Genomic DNA, 16,466 nt, shown 5'->3' with positions numbered 1-16,466 from the left:
CAAGACGGTGACACTGTATTTGCCCCATATAATCTTCAAAGGCTTTCACATACATCTGTTCAAATAGCATATCAGAAAGGTATTGTAAAAATGTGAGCGTCCAATAAACTGCCTACATAGTTTTACGGGGCGCATTTCTACAAACTGAATTTGTAATCGCCGCATGAGTCCGACCGTGACTATATAGATTTGTGGTACAAGGTTGACTAAAATTTCGTCAATTTTTTCACATTTATTGTCGTTTCGGTTGCACAGTTATTTATATCAACGGTGTAGATATCTTATATATTATTCTTTAACAAGGGAATATAGAATTGTTTGTCTTCAGAAATACATAAAAAAATATGAAGCAATGGCGCACATTTGACTTGGGTGAATGATTTGAAAATTCTTTTTGTAGTGTAAATTCTGTAAGTTTTCCAAAATTACAAGTACTTGGTGTTTATTGTTCTTGAAGTTTAGCTCTGAATCGATATCACCAAATTCGATTTTTACCTGTAAAATAATTAATTAAGTAGTAAATATGTATTTAAGTGGTGCGTTTTATGTAAACTGAGCTTATGGAGCGATTCTATAGAGCTCAAGCTATGACGAAAGTACGCGAACCGCCCTAGTTTTGCGATCGTTGTTAAAGCAAACATTGCTTCTGTGCGGTCGATAATGATATTTTATTACTAAATAAGTAATAACATGTTGAAGCGATTTAAATGGTGAGCATTTGACACCGTACGACGAAATCGTCTGGCACAGAAAACGGGAGATAGAATTTCATTTCACTTCTGATAATTCATGAGACGTGGATAGTTTTGTTTGCTCTTTGCTCTGTTTCGTGACCTTTGAAGTGTTTTTGAACCATTTTTGTTTTGTATTCAATTTTGAAAAGTTTAACATGTATCTCAAATAGCAGTAAACCATGAGAGTGTCCGATTAAGGTCAGAAGTTGGGTTAATCGGTCAGGGTGCAAAGAACAAGAGCAATAAACACTTCACACATTCTGGAGTCATTGTACGTCCGCGTTACAAATAGTCCGTTGCTACCATTGGCATTTTTTATCAAACTGTGATTGAAGACGTGTTTCAAAAATACATAAGATTCTTTTTGACTTTGTTTCATTAAAACGGAAGACGAACGAAAGTAGTTTTTATGAGCTGCTTGTCTGAAGCTATCTCAATCGCTTGCCGATGATAAATTGCGCATTGAAAGGCGGATCACAGTTTTATGTCTATCTTCATGTCATGTGTATCGTCTGTCATGTAGGAGTAAAATCTTCCTCGACAACACTTAAACAAATCCGAAAAGAATTACCATAAATGTTGAATAGCTGAATCTGTGAAAGAAAGCAACGATGGACGCCGTTGGCTGGAGAGAAGTAAGTGTTAACATTTCATGTCTTTTCCCCTTAGCAACCTCTTGAGGTCGAAGTAACATATTTACTGAAAGTACATATGAGGTGATTAACCGCTTCTCTGGTGTGTTCGGCGTATTGGCATGGTTTTGGTATAATGGCGTGTTTGATTATAACTCCCATCAGTATTATCAAAACGGTGGAATTCATTGACATTCATTCTCCTTTATTATATTGGCCAGGATTTGCACAAGTGTGCCGGTGAAATTGCTATGCAACTTTGTAAAGTTTACATTTGGACTCTCAAATACTTCACTCAAGACTTTTGGTGATCGCCGCAATTCCTGTTTGTGTTACACGGTGGCATTGTGTTTGAATTTCCCTTGTTGTATATCACACCAGAGTTCTTTTTGTTTTGAGTTTCAGTCATGTAAAAAGTAAGCATCTATCACTTATTAAAAAGTCAAAGTATACATTACTTTTGAGCTGATTATTGTCAACTAGAAATGACGACAGTGGTTCTTAGGTTGCAATTGCTGTTTTTTATTACATTCTCGTGATCAGTTTATCGGCCTGAACTATTCACCTTGGTTATTGTGAGTTTTATCTCAACATGACAGGCTGGCAAATACCCGAGGGGGCTTATCTGTGTCGAGACGCAAAGAATGGCCTGAAGTTGATTTCCCATAAATCAACGTGACAGCAATATGCACAGCACACATCAATATGAGTTCACCTTCCTGAAGTACGCAACCATGCACCACATATGCTCTCGGTCGACTTGGAGAATCTAAAGCGTTTCTGTTCTTCCGTAGCGTAATACATGGCGACAGTGTACGTGTTCAATGCTTGAAGCGTCGCATACTATTTACCAAAGAGAATTGCGCAAAATAACTTTGCCTTGACACACTGCTTTCCCGAGCTGCTACATGCACTGTGACAATTTCAATTCACAGAACGGTCAACATCGGATTCCCGCGCCCTCAACGATCACATTTAATGACAGTCGATCGTAAATCTTAATTTAGCAAGTCCAGTCTGTCACATATTTATGATGATTTAGTGAGTACTAAAGGACATCAAATATCTTGACAGATATTTACTGCACCATTGTTCATAAGGAGGTCATAACGCTGAATGGTCTGAATTGTAAATTTATACGAAACTATCGCGGCAGTAAAGAATCTCCACAAGTCTACACGCATTGAGTTTATGACTTTAGACTGTAACTTCTTTTGGTCACCATGTAAAAATTCTGCGGCGTATACGTAACGGAAAGATTATTATCGACTTTGACATTGGAAGTTTGTAGACATTCCAGTGAGGGGTTCTCAGCTTATGTTGTTTCAAGAGTCCCTCAAAGAATACCTAAAACACTTTGGTAGAAATGAGTTACGCTTTTGAGTTCGGTTTCAAGCTTGTCAAAGAAAAAATTGAATAAAGTCCTTGAATCCCATTCAGATAATATAAAATGCCCTAAACAATCTAGCTTTTTACATTTAACCATCTCATGTCAAATGCAACGAATTATATGTCATATTTCAGCAAAAAATTATATCAGCAAGTTTCAACGACAGAAATGTTTTTATTCATGAAACCGGTGCAGGGTATTAATGGGACCTTTCCTTCTTTCATTTCGCCTTATTTGATACGAAAGCAGAGAAAGTGGTCGCCTCCAGCCGCTGTAAACTATGAATGGATGTTCTGCTTACATATTTCGCGATGTAATAGTTTTGCACAGGAATAATTCCTTTAAGTCACCGAATGTTAACTAATTAAATTTGTCGAAAGCTCCTCGGTTTTCTACAACTCGTCTTCCTTCTCTGATACAATATCCTGAGGTCATTGCGTTCCACCACCACCACCACCACCACCACCTACATCATCATCACCACTACCACCACCACCACCACCACCACCACTATCATCATCATCATCATCATCATCATCATCATCATCATCATCATCATCATCATCATCATCATCATCATCATCATCATCATCATCATCATCATCATCATCATCATCATCATCATCATCGGCACCACCAATACCAACACCACTGCCTCCATCACCATCACCATCACCATCACCACCACCAGCACCACCAGCACCACCACCTACATCATCATCATCATTACCACCACATTTACCACCCCACCACCACTATCATCATCATCATCATCATCATCATCATCATCATCATCATCATCATCGGCACCACCAATACCACCACCACTGCCACCATCACCACTACCACCACCACCATCTACATCATTATCATCATCATCATCATCATCGTCATCATCACCATCATGGACACTTTACTCAGGTAATCCATTTTTTCACTATCAGCATGCCTGAAAGAATACATTCTGCGCATGCCTTCTCAAACTGGGCGGCTTGACATCTTTGTATTCTTTGTTCGGACCAGGATGATACAGACAGTGTAGCCACTGACGTAGAGCTAAGAGAAGTCTCTGCACATGCTAACTTTAGCAAGGATGAAAATCAAGAGAGAGGAAACTGGTCCCGCAAAGCAGAATTTATTTTGGCAAGTCTTGGATACGCTGTTGGTCTCGGTAATATATGGAGGTTTCCGTATCTGTGTTACGCGAATGGGGGAGGTGAGTTACGGTCAACAGTCATTTGTATTTAAGTCGCAATTTGATTTATTCAGATAATTTCCATGCGCACGTGACGAGTTGCAATCTCTTATATCTTTATACATCATCATTGGATGGTATGTCGTCTAAACGGACCCTGTGCGTTCCCGTTCGTTACTCTGTAGGTCATCGATCCCAACCACGAGGTCCTGTTTTATGATCAGGCGTAGGCTTAAATGGCAAAGGAGAAGTTGACAGCCATTAGAGAAACGGCTTTCCGAGCGGCACGTGCAGTTCATAGCCTGTTCTATTGACTCTCCAATCTTTCCGTTTCAGGAGCGTTCCTCATCCCTTACATCATAATGACTGTGTTTGTTGGGTTTCCGATATTTTTCGTGGAGCTGACGATGGGACAGTTTTCCAGTCAGGGTTGTATCACCGTCTGGCGTTTCAGCCCCCTCTTCAAAGGTATGAACATGCCATATCTCATCACTGTACGCATCTATTTGAAACTCCGAATCTTCCACAGCGCACCTTTAATATCACTTCGGTACATACATGAGTTTCTTTTTGAAGGTCAAGTGTTCTGCGGTTAGTACGCTGGATGATTAATAACGAAGATTGCATTTCCTGCACGTTAGGTACATAACGCAGGTAAATTGACAAAGCATCTTTCTCACAGTGCCATTGGTACAAAAACGGAAATGGTAAAATGAAAAGGTAAATGTGAGGTAAAGGTCCTTTCACTACAGGCATTGACACACCAAATACTAGTCCTGATGATATTTTAAAACTTAAGATAATAAACGACTATGTGATATAGTATTGGATACAACATGGAGGAAACCTTGTTCAAAAATTGCCTAGAGCAATAATATTTTGATAGAAGGAAAGAAGAGGAGACGACTACCGAACAGAAATAGAAAGTAGGGGCGCTTCTACTGTCAATAGAATGTGTGACGCCATATGGTTACACGCAGACCCAAGTTCGTCGGCAGCAGGTGATGATGTAGAACGCCCTCGTCGACTTGGACGGGCTTTTGAATCAGCGTCTATATAAATGTATATCTTTTACAACAGGTGTACGTTAAACTTAGGCACCCTGTGTCCATGTGTGTGATAATTCAGTGACCCATCATGGACACCTTTGTCACAATATTTCAACAATCAAGATAACTAAAACACTGCTCTTGACCGCCAATGCTAGTATCAGGAAAGTATATGGTAAATTAAAGCCTCTAAGTTGCAGGTAATCTTCCTATCATCTTATAATCTGTTCTGATGTAGACATGAAATCAACCTATCAATGATCAAAGAAGAATATCCCATCCTCCAATTAAGGTTCCAAGACAAGAAATTTACCTCTTTAATCTAACAATTCTCTGGTGCATAATAAGCTCATAACCCCTGTACATTATACATTTTCTAAAAGCCTAGATATAGGGGAACATTTTGTAACCACAGTGTCACCATTGTTTGCATAGCTATCACGTGACAGGTAATTTGCATAACCTTTCAAAATAGGTTTTCCCTATGTTTTGTCTCAATACTTCAAAATATCTTACTTAAACTTGCTGGAATGCAAGCTTCTACAAAGTTCTTCAAAAGTGTGTCTCAGATTTTTTATATCTTGCTTAGTTTTTATTTGGGCACAATTTTAAAGAAATCAACTAGGTACACGATTGGAACTAATTTGGGATGATTGGATCTGCATATTTTTCATATTTCTCAAAAGTGTTAGGTACAATATAGCTGAATGTTGCAATATTACAAAATACTCATAAAAACAAGTGTATAATTAAAAAAGAAAAGCAGATGAGCTTACATGTGCAGATTAAAACCACCTTACTTCACCATCCAATTATCCCAAATTAGTTCCAATCGTGTTTAGGGTTAAATCCACCCCTCTGGTAGTTTTTCTGGCATAAAAATTGTTTAAGTAAGTTTTAAAAAATCTGAGACATACTTTCGAAGATCCTTGGAATAGTTTGCACTCATACAAATTTCAGTCACATATCTCAAAGCATTGAGACAAAACATAGGGACAACCGATTTTTGAAAGGTTATACAATTACCTGTCACGTGATAGTTATGTAAACAATGGTGACACTATTGTAACAAAATGTTGCTCTGTATCTAGGTTTTCCGAAAATATGTAATTTAAGGAGTCCCTTTCTTTTTTACCTCTGCAGGTCTTGGTTACTGCATGGTAATACTGAGCTCCATGATAGCCATATTTTACAACGTCATCGTCTCCTGGTGTTTGCTATATTTCTTCGCGTCGTTTTCGGCGTTGCCTGGTCTGCCCTGGCAAGGATGCGGCAACGACTGGAACACGGCCTCATGCTATGACGACCGGACGAACACCACACCGCCCGCCAATGCCACGTCACCAACTGCAGAATATTTTCGGTACGTATAAAGCGTATTATGCTAGATTGTTTGTTTCCTGTTACAATCTTCGGAGAAGATAGAAAATCTCTAACCGTTCTAAAAACATGAGACCGTATAATTCGTTACCACAATGTTGTATATCTCTAGTACTCTAGAGAACGATTATATCGTGTGAACGAAAGCGAGGTCTGGAACTATTGACAAAATGTATTGTTCGGTATCGCCGGTTTGAATTTTTAATTTGAAACGCAAAACCTTAGTAAAACTGAAAAATTCAAATTATCTAATAACTTTTGCCCAGCGAAATAAAAAGAATTTGCACAGCAAATTTGAAACTTTTCGTGGGCGTCCGATTACACTCGGGAACATTTAGTTTGGCACAAGGAAGCAATATTCAGGGATCACATTTTCTCTAATTTCAATTTTCGTTTGGCTGCTCTCTGTGCAGGAATTACGTTCTCAAACAGTCAAGCGGAATAGAAGAAACAGGATCCATCCAGTGGCATTTGGCTCTCTGTTTGCTCTTAGCTTGGGTCTTGACTTTCTGTGTGCTTTTCAAAGGCATCAAGTCCCTCGGAAAGGTAAGGCATTGTAAGCGTAACTCACGGTTTACAAGCCATAAACGGATTCAAGCGCCATACTTTGGCACAGTCATAGAAAGATGGGTGTCTGATACAATGATATCTTCAAATTTTGACGGACATTGGTGTTGACAGGTGTACTACACATCATTACTCAATAAGAATACAGTATGCTCAGTTATTATAAATGATTATAGTAGACTCGCGCGCTTGTACAGGATTATTCTCGAGCACTCTCCGAACATTTTCCAGACGCAGCCGACCAGCAGAATTCGAGAGATTTTAATCGGACATTTTCCCCCGTGAACAACCTTGTTTAGATATTCTTATAAATTAAAAATTCGAGGGAAAAGTCGAAAGCCGTTCGTAACTGCCCTTAGTATTACGTTGTGCAAATCCCGCGGCCCAATAAATTCGCGCTCTTGAACTATCCCTGCGTCTCTTCTCTGCATCGCAAAATTGCCTTCCACCCCTTTACAACTATAACTCTCGCCATGCTACATGTACATAATTATCATGGCAAATCCCTGACATGAAATCGTAGACCTCGCTCCTTTAACAGTTTTGTGGGTGACAGGATTGTTGGCTGACCGTAATTATACTTTGAAAAAGTTTAGGTTGAATCAATACAGTTGGCCGCAATTTTCCATTCTTAACGTTAAGTACGTGTGTCGAACTATGATACCATATTTTGCCTTTTATAGCAGCTAGCCGAATAAATTTTGTCAGACTGGTATAATAGGACGGCAAAGTACTATTCCTCGAAAATGTTCAGCCAGTCAACAGAAGTATTGGATGAATATACTTATGTTTCACCAGCAAGTAAATTGTCACCAACAATTTTATGATATATAAGTACCAACTTTATTCAAGCATACTCTACTACAGATAGGAACAAATAAATAATTTTTTTTCTGTACGCCGTGAAACGGGAAGACTAAGATTGAACGATTCTGAAAAGTGGAGACATTTTGGCAACCGATTGTAGGCATTTTCGAAAGCATCGACACTCGTGAAAAGTATTGCGCATGTCCGGCAGTGACTCTTCAAGTTTACCGACGGCATGCCTTATATACATATGTGAAGTATCACAAGCCGGCGCAATATGAAAAAATTCTCGACCAGGTGTATTGCATCATTGCGAGTTTTGACCAGCGACTCCCCATTCTTCGGGTTAGATTCGCGTTAACGTCAATGCTGGCTGTCGACAGCTTAAAAACAATAAAGTGTTGAAGATTTGACCGACTCGCACTATGGACGGCCTGCGTCGAATTTCGAGAATGTAAATCCAGAATTCAATAGTGCAAGTTGAATGTACCACTAATGTATCTTACAAATTGCAGATCGCGTACTTTATGGTGCCACTGCCATATGTCGTGCTTTTCGCTTTGTTGATCCGAGGCGCAACTCTTCCAGGGTCGTCTGAGGGTATCAGGTATTACATGGAGCCAAACTGGAGTAGACTAACTGATATCAATGTGAGTCTTTTTTTCAAGTGTTGAAAATTATTATTATTGCCTGTCGAACTCCAAGGTCATGATTGAAAAGAATGGTGCTATATTAACACTTTTAACAAAGAAGTGATTGAACTATAATTGTCTAATTATTAATCCAATTATCACCTAACCTTCAACTGTACTCCTCTTTAGGAAAATCCGTGGACAACTAATTCTGTTCAGCCATCGCTGTGTCGATTTTAGCCGATATGTACACTATAGATCTGTATTGAAAAGAGTACGAAGAAAAGGGGAAAACTGAAGATTTTATAATAACTTTTATGAATTCTTTTTTTAACGATATACCTTAGGTATGGGAAGACGCTGCCTCTCAGGTGTTCTTTTCCTTGAGTGCTTCCTTCGGTGGACTTCACGTCATGGCCAGCTACAACAAATTCAAAAACAACTTGTACGCGTAAGTAATATAATTGCGTCGCGTTTGCTCATTTCATCTCTAGGTTCAGTCTATGACACACGCTCGTCTGCCCCAACATTGTGATCATGAAACCAGTCATTGACTATATTAGGTAAAGAATTTTGTGTTTTTTAGGGAGCATTCGTTTTTTAAGGGGAGGAATTTGAGCGACAAATGAAATGTAAAAAGCGACCCCTCCAAATAAAATTTCTAAATTTGACCTCTCCAATTCATCAATTGTAAAATGTGACCCCTTTCCCAAAAAAGTCATCAGATTTGATTCATTAACCCTTCGCGCCCTATTGCCCTGGGCTAAAAAAATAGGCCCTTCAAAAGTGTTTGCAAGAAAAAGAGTTACCCACCCTTGAATTTTCATGCACAAAAAACAGCGACTCTCCCGCAGATGTCACAGTCCGTATCAATAATATCGTAATTGACTTATAATTTCCCATTTGACCTGTGAACTTTCAAAGAATCCTTTTGAACTTTACAAATAATCACTGAGTGAAATTCCAATATCATATTGGTTTTTCAGATCTGCTCTTTCAAATGATTCTCGTCACGTACATTTATATAAATCGTCAAACTTTTTTAAAGCACTGATTTTAATAGCTAGTTTTGTATTGTAAAAACAATATTTAAAGTTTCCTTACATACTTATAGAGAATCAACATTTTTTTGAAATTCCAAAATTAAAATTCTTGAATACACATGAACTTGTAATCGCCCCAGTCTAATCAAGTACACTAACATCAATAAACAAGAGTACATAAATACACAGATTTAGCTAGTTTTGTATTTAAAAGAAATTATTCATAGCTCCTCATAGACTACTCATAGATTATGTATGGAGGACCAAGCAACATTTCGGTGAAATTCCAAAGTCAAATTTTTTTCCATAACTTTGTAAAATCTGACCCCCTTCCAATCATTGATTGTAAAATTTGACCCCCTAAAACGCTTCCGTAAAAGTCAACCCCCCCTGATTTCCACCAACCCCCTCCCTGTAAAAAACGATTGCTCCCTTAACTGTCATTGCTCCAGTACATAGTTCAAGCTGAAGGCGATTGACCTTATTTTGCTAATTTGTGTTGGGTAAGTTCTATGCGTTCCTTATCAAGTCTCCTTCAATATTTACAAAACAAAACGTGTTCGTCTATCAATAACACTGACTTTGACATCTATTTTTCTTTTTCTACAATTCAGGGATGCCCTAATAATCCCTATCATCAATTTCTTGACCAGTTTCTTTGCCGGATTTGCCATTTTCGCCGTTCTCGGCTTCATGGCCCACGATACCGGCAGGCGTGTCGATGAGGTGGCCAGCAGTGGTAAGTGATTTGCTCCCGGGCCCATCACCTGTTCCTAGATATAGATGACAAGTTCTTTAATTGGATATGGTCACGGGGTGCTTTGAAACAAAAAATGTCGGCGCGATTATATTCTCGAAAAGAATCATTTTCCAGTTCAGCCATTTGTACGTGTTTGTACATAGTCAGGGTTGAAATATGACGTAAGGAAAGTTAATTTTGTCAGATAGAGAGACAATTGTCATATCACTCTACGCTGTTTATCGATCGTACATCTAGTCTTGAGGTTATCTATTGCGGCGAAAGATGACTTTTATCTATCACACATCGAGTATTGAGGATATCTGTCGGCGAAAGGATATATTTGTAAACTTTTTGACTTGTGGTATGTTTTTAAAGTTGAATCCACTTTAGATGGGCAGTCTTCGAAGTAAAAGCTCGAAATATGCATCGACAAAGAATCTTGTGTACACGGGCCTTGAATCTTCTTTTTTAAACGCGAGGAAATGAAGGGGTTTTCCAACGGATATTACTGTATGCACAGCTGCATGAAGCTGATCGTCCTGTTACAGAGCGATGATAAACTTCAAATTGCGTCCCTGAAGGAAAGATAGCAGATAGATCTCAGCTGACACTACACAATACCAGCAGTAAACTCCAATTTTGTCGGTCGGTATGGCTGGAGAACTTTTGTAAGGCGACATGCCAAGAGTACCAGTTTACTTCGGTAGAGTGCCGAACACATTATTGAAATGTATCCGTGATTCAAAACGATTGCCGGCATTTTGCCATCTTTTTTTCCCAAGGTGTTGGATTGGCATTCATGGCATTTCCAGAAGTGATTGTTCGGATGCCAGGCGCACCGTTTTGGGCGATCGTCTTCTTCCTGATGCTGGTTGTGGTTGGTTTAAGTTCACAGGTATTGCCAACTCATTTCACATTTACTCATCTATTTTAATTAAACGTCGGGGAAACCTACATAAACGTGCTTCTCTATTATCGTTCATAAAGTGTTTTGAAAAGTATGTTGCTCAAAGTAAAATAACTAAACAAAATATGATGATTGATATGCACTGTTGCAAGTAATATTGAATTCGTATGTGGCGAGTGGTAAACCTCAAACACAGTATCACATAGAGCTTTCCGTCATGTTTGAAAAAACAATCACAAGAGTATCGTATTTAAATTCAAGTATTTTTCGCTACTTTGTGTAACTTTCTCAGCGTACAAATAGGCTTTCGTCTGGGTCAGCATGACCGATAACCTTATTTCATCGCTAGCGGCCCATCTATGCATCAATACCGCAATATCGTAAATGATGTGCACATGCAAGTACGGACTGGAGGATTCAGTCGTGCAGTGTAGGGGCGTTCTGGCTTTCCAAAACGTCCGACCCTTCACTGGGGTAGGTCGCATAGCGCCCGCACACGGCTTAATCATTCAGTCTAATTAAAGTACAACCGGAAGCAAATTCGGAGTAGGCGTTTGTCGAAGGTCGTGGGCTGACTACAATATAAAAATGTTTTCTTTCTCGCTTCTCAGTTTGTCATGGTTCAAACTATCGTGACGTCATTATACGATGATTTCGAGTCACTCCGACATGCATTTCAGCACCGCAGATGGGTATTACCCGGCATCCTGTGTGCGATATTCTTCCTACTTGGTCTACCTCATGTGACCGAGGTAAGCCCTCCTATTCATTGTAGCATATTACACATGATATTTTTATAGCAAACCATTGAACACACATAGACTTGAACTAGCCTTTGTTTTTCTTCGAACGTAAAACTCGGAATTACATCGGTAAGCACGGTTTGGACGTCATCACTGATCGAAAATTTTCGGCATGTTCTAGCGCCTTTACATCAATGCAGATACGATGCAACAGTGACTATGATGACGATTGCAGTGGCCGACGAAGATGAAAATTTTGATGGTGTGGTTCTTAATTCACCTATAGTGTATACTGATAATGACAAAATATTGATTACTAAGCAAAATGATGCCATCAGTTTTACTTATTTGTGGTTCTTTCAAATATTTGCCATAGTTCTTAACTTTACGTTTCTGGATTGTAGTCATTCTAAATCTTGCTGACCTTTTATCTACAAAGTGTAATATAGTCGCTGATGTCTTGATAAAAGTGTGTCCTGTGCTTTCTTTCTACACTGTTTATTTTCTGCACTAGGGTGGACTGTATTGGTTTCTCCTTGTTGACACTTACTCAGTCATATTGTCTGTCATTCCGGTCGCCCTTGCCGAAATTCTCGTCGTGACCTTCGTTTACGGTAAGACATGCACTCGGAAACATGTTGTCTTGTTAGGGGCCATACCTTGTTGACTTTTCATACTACCGTTCCACTAAACTTACTAAAATGCGGGTCAAAGTGAGCAGTAACACCATACAGCACGTAGAAAATACTTTGACACGAACCGTGACGTGGACTATAAAGAATGGCGACCGAAATGGGAGATATGTAAATTTTGAGAATCAATTTATCCATCCTCTGAAACAAAAGACTCCATGACAACAGAGTCAAATATTCAGGAAGATTATTGGCAAAGTATTTGGTAAGCGATGGCTAAGTTTTAGAATTCCCGTGACCTGCCTGATATTTCTCTTTAAAGTCAAATATATGTCTGATATAATAATATCAGAATGTGAAATATGGTACGAATTCATCTACAGTTCAGCAAATAGCAACGGCGTTAATTACCGTATCTTTATAGGGTTTCGTCGACTGTTAACGGACGTCGAATCAATGGTTGGGCAGAGATCGTCAGCATATTGGATAGCAATGTTTATAACATCAGTTGGTCCAATGTTCGCTGCGCCTTTGATTCTTGGCGTAAGTATTCATACCGACAAAGACCACATATAATTCTAGACTCTCTTTAAAAAAGTGAAAACTCAAATCTTGAAGGACGTGAATCCGGACAACTTAGGCACGCACAAGATGAAAATCCATTGAAAATCGTTTATGTGTTCAATGAAAAATATTATGGCCCCGTCTTTGAACTGTGTGTGCCGCCCGGAGAGCGTGCTTGCTATTAGCATTGGTAGGGAATCTGATAACAGTAACAACAAAAGGCGTCTTCCTAATGACCGATTCAGATATATTCATTTTGTGAGTGAACTGAATATTTAACTGAAGACACTGCATCTTTGTTTGTAACTATTATTTAGGTTATTGGTATTCTTAATCTGAAAACTTCAAGTACATTGAATGTCAACATGAAATCGACATCTATTAATTGCCTTATCTTTCCGTATATATCGTTGTGTATTTATCTGTTTCCATCTCTCTCTCTCTCTCTCTCTCTCTCTCTCTCTCTCTCTCTCTCTCTCTCCTCCCTCTCTCTCTCTCTCTCCCTCTCTCTCTCTCGTCTGTCCCCCCCCTCTCTCTCTCTCTCTCTCTCTCCTCTCGTCTCTCTCTCTCTCTCTCTCTCTCTCTCTCTCTCTCTCTCTCTCTCTCTCTCTCTCTCTCTCTCTCTCTCTCTCTCCCACCATGTATTTCTCCCCTCTTCCGGCGGCATTCCAAACTATGGAAAAACGAACAGTTTGTAATGGTCTTTTCCTTCATCGACTACAAGCCCCTGGCCGGATATCCGACCTGGGCTGACCCCGTTTTGGCCTGGATGATCGTAACAGTATGCATCGGCCCTCTCTTTGCCTACATGATTTATCAACTCGTGGTTAAAGAAACGGGGTCGTTCATGGAGGTGCGTGTCATTTTGCCCAATACATAAACATGTACTATGGTATAGCAACACTTTTTGACATGGTGGTGACATAGGAACTGATATTGACTATGTAAAATAATGTACATTTTATCAACAACCTTGTCAGCTTTCTAAGCTACATTAAATGAAGATCCAGGCAAAGAATTTACACCTGTCCTATTGGCTATCTCTTCACAATGGTTACTTTAAGATAGGCCCTGGGATTATACATCGTCCCTCCACAAAGAAGCGTGGATTATATATGTTGTACAAGATATATATTTTGTTCTAAGTCCTTTTATTGACCATTATATACAGATTTGACTGTACCAAAATTTGTACATAAAGTGACACCTATCTCCCCCTTATTTCAGCGTCTTTCGAATTCCGTCAAACCGGCTAGTGACTGGGGACCTATGTTGGAAAGGCACCGACAAGAAGCCGGCTACCCACCAAAGGACGGCGGACTGTCGATCAACCCCGGCGGTTTTCCGTCAGGCGTCGATCCGACGATGACCTTTGAAAAGGCAGAAACAACCTTACCTTCATTTTGAATTACCCTACTCTCTGACATCGATTTTGGTTTACTGTGATTCAGATGAGGATACACAGTCATACATCATCTAAAGCTAACTAACAAAAAAAGCAAAAAAAACCCCAAAAAACAAACAAACAAAAAAACAAAAACAAAAAAAAAACAAAACAAGTGATATTGATTGTACCTGCACGCATTCAACGTTACAAATAAATGAAAATCAAGGCGGCCATTTTCTTTTCATTTACAAAATAATACATAAGTTTCCTTTGAAGGAGAAACACATGAAAAGTTTTTTTCTCACTGTTTTAAGATTTTTGTCAAGTGCTGAAAAATCAATGTTTCTTAGTTCTGACACTTTTGGATCGTGGAAAGCTCTGCTCTATTAATGTAAAACACTGTTCTACATCGTACATTTTTATGATGTAGCTGCAAGTGCCAGCATCTCTCCAAGCATTGTAGATATTGCAGACTGTCTGTACTTGCTGCATGCTATTGAGGAACCTCCATCCTTTTATTCAAAATAATATACTTTTGAAAATCTCCTACGCTTTAGACGCAATTTATCCTTCACTGGTGTGTAAATGTGTACAGAAGAAGTTTATGGGATTTGTAGTTGGAGTACGATTTTTCTCCAGTTTCCGCGGCCGACGACTCGTGTCAAATTTCAGGAATGTCTCATGTTTATAGCAGAATCTTCTGAACGTCGTATTATTTTGTGAAAACCTGAGGCACTATAATAACGCTTAACATTTTACTAGTGTTTGTCTTACGTGCATCAGCTACATCTTCCGTTATGCCTAAAAGCATGTAAAACGATTGGAATTAATTTTGGATAATTGGATTATGAAGTAATGTCTGTTAAATCTGCAAATGTAAGCTCATCTGCTTTTCTGTTTAAGTTACACGCTTGTTTTTATGAATAAATTGTAATATTGCCACATTCAGCTATATGGCACCCAATTGTTTTTAGAAATTTGAAAAATATGAAGATCTAGTTATCCCAAATTAGTTCCAATCGTGTTATGTTAAACTACCAGTATTCTGCCTGCCAAAAGTGCCTTTCACATTGTAAGTGCCATGGCGTCATTGACATTCGGCTCTCATCCTTCAAATTTTGGTACTAGAGCAACAAATTACCCAAGACTTACCGATATTTTTGGAATTCAAAATGGGCCGCCATCATCTTTTTGTCAATACTATAGAGCAAAATAAAATTTGTAAATTCGTTTTCAACTAAGACGGTGAAAGTTTTCCTTATTTAAAGGGCTTCAAATGAGCCCCCGCAAGTTGTAGATCAGAAAAGAACTGCAACTCTTACACGTCAGTTCGAAAAGCAAGATTCCCTAAAATTATATTCCCTACCCTCACACAGTTGTCGACTAATTAAAATTACAAAAATGCACGAGACGCAAACATTTTCTTTTTATCTTGTTCAGATTTTAGTGTTGAACCAAAATCAGTTAAGCTACAATGTGCTTGGCAAATTGTGCTTTACAAATAACTGTAAAGTGTAAGGAACATAAAAGGAATGAAATAACACTTAACAAGAGAATGTAATTTTTTGAAATTACGATATTCTTTTTCTAAATTCCTGAAAGCAGTAGAGAGGACAACATGCGGCTGTGAGAGACATATCTTTCACACAGCTCCAATTTATTTTCCCAGAATAGATGCATATAAGCACTTTTTTCACATGACATTTCCTACAATAAGTGTAAGTTGTCATAAAATCACAATAACAACTGGTCACGATAACCTTGAACATCAAATCAATGATATCACAACGGCACCCTGGCGGAGATGGCGGCAAAAATTGCAAGCTTTTACCAACTGCACACCAGGTCGATAGGGAAAGTAGACTTGCCTATAAATTTGTGAAAGCTATGTTTTCTGGGTCGAGACTTTGAATTTCTCAAAATACAGAAGGAAGTGTTAATGTGACTGATTCCAAAGTAAAAAGGTCATAGTTTTTCAAATATGAGCAGCCATTTAATATTGCCTTTTTATAAGTTTTTTTTTAAGGTACACAGTGTATAGTGCATTAATTTCGTCCTTGTA

General features: G+C 38.8%; 1 protein-coding gene across 1 annotated transcript; it reads left to right on the top strand.

The window, feature by feature from the left end:
- Window positions 1-1,221: 1,221 nt before the first annotated feature.
- LOC139130989 (sodium- and chloride-dependent glycine transporter 2-like) lies at window positions 1,222-14,960 on the top strand. Its single transcript, XM_070696873.1, has 14 exons — window positions 1,222-1,369; window positions 3,780-3,972; window positions 4,288-4,419; window positions 6,144-6,363; window positions 6,794-6,926; window positions 8,270-8,404; window positions 8,734-8,837; window positions 10,044-10,168; window positions 10,954-11,066; window positions 11,690-11,830; window positions 12,336-12,435; window positions 12,878-12,996; window positions 13,709-13,870; window positions 14,245-14,960. The coding sequence occupies exons 1-14, from the start codon at window positions 1,346-1,348 to the stop codon at window positions 14,422-14,424; spliced, it is 1,881 nt and encodes a 626-aa protein (XP_070552974.1). The 5' UTR covers window positions 1,222-1,345; the 3' UTR covers window positions 14,425-14,960.
- The last annotated feature ends 1,506 nt before the right edge of the window (window positions 14,961-16,466 follow it).

Source organism: Ptychodera flava, chromosome 4 (genome assembly GCF_041260155.1).
Source record: "Ptychodera flava strain L36383 chromosome 4, AS_Pfla_20210202, whole genome shotgun sequence".
NCBI lineage: Eukaryota > Metazoa > Hemichordata > Enteropneusta > Ptychoderidae > Ptychodera > Ptychodera flava.
This window is presented reverse-complemented; position numbering and strand designations above follow the sequence as displayed.

Coding starts and splice junctions, on each gene's coding strand:
- LOC139130989 (XM_070696873.1), top strand. CDS start 1,346: ATGGACGCCGTTGGCTGGAGAGAA. Junction 6,927..8,269: donor GCATCAAGTCCCTCGGAAAG/GTAAGGCATTGT, acceptor TACAAATTGCAG/ATCGCGTACTTTATGGTGCC. Junction 12,997..13,708: donor CTGCGCCTTTGATTCTTGGC/GTAAGTATTCAT, acceptor AAAAACGAACAG/TTTGTAATGGTCTTTTCCTT.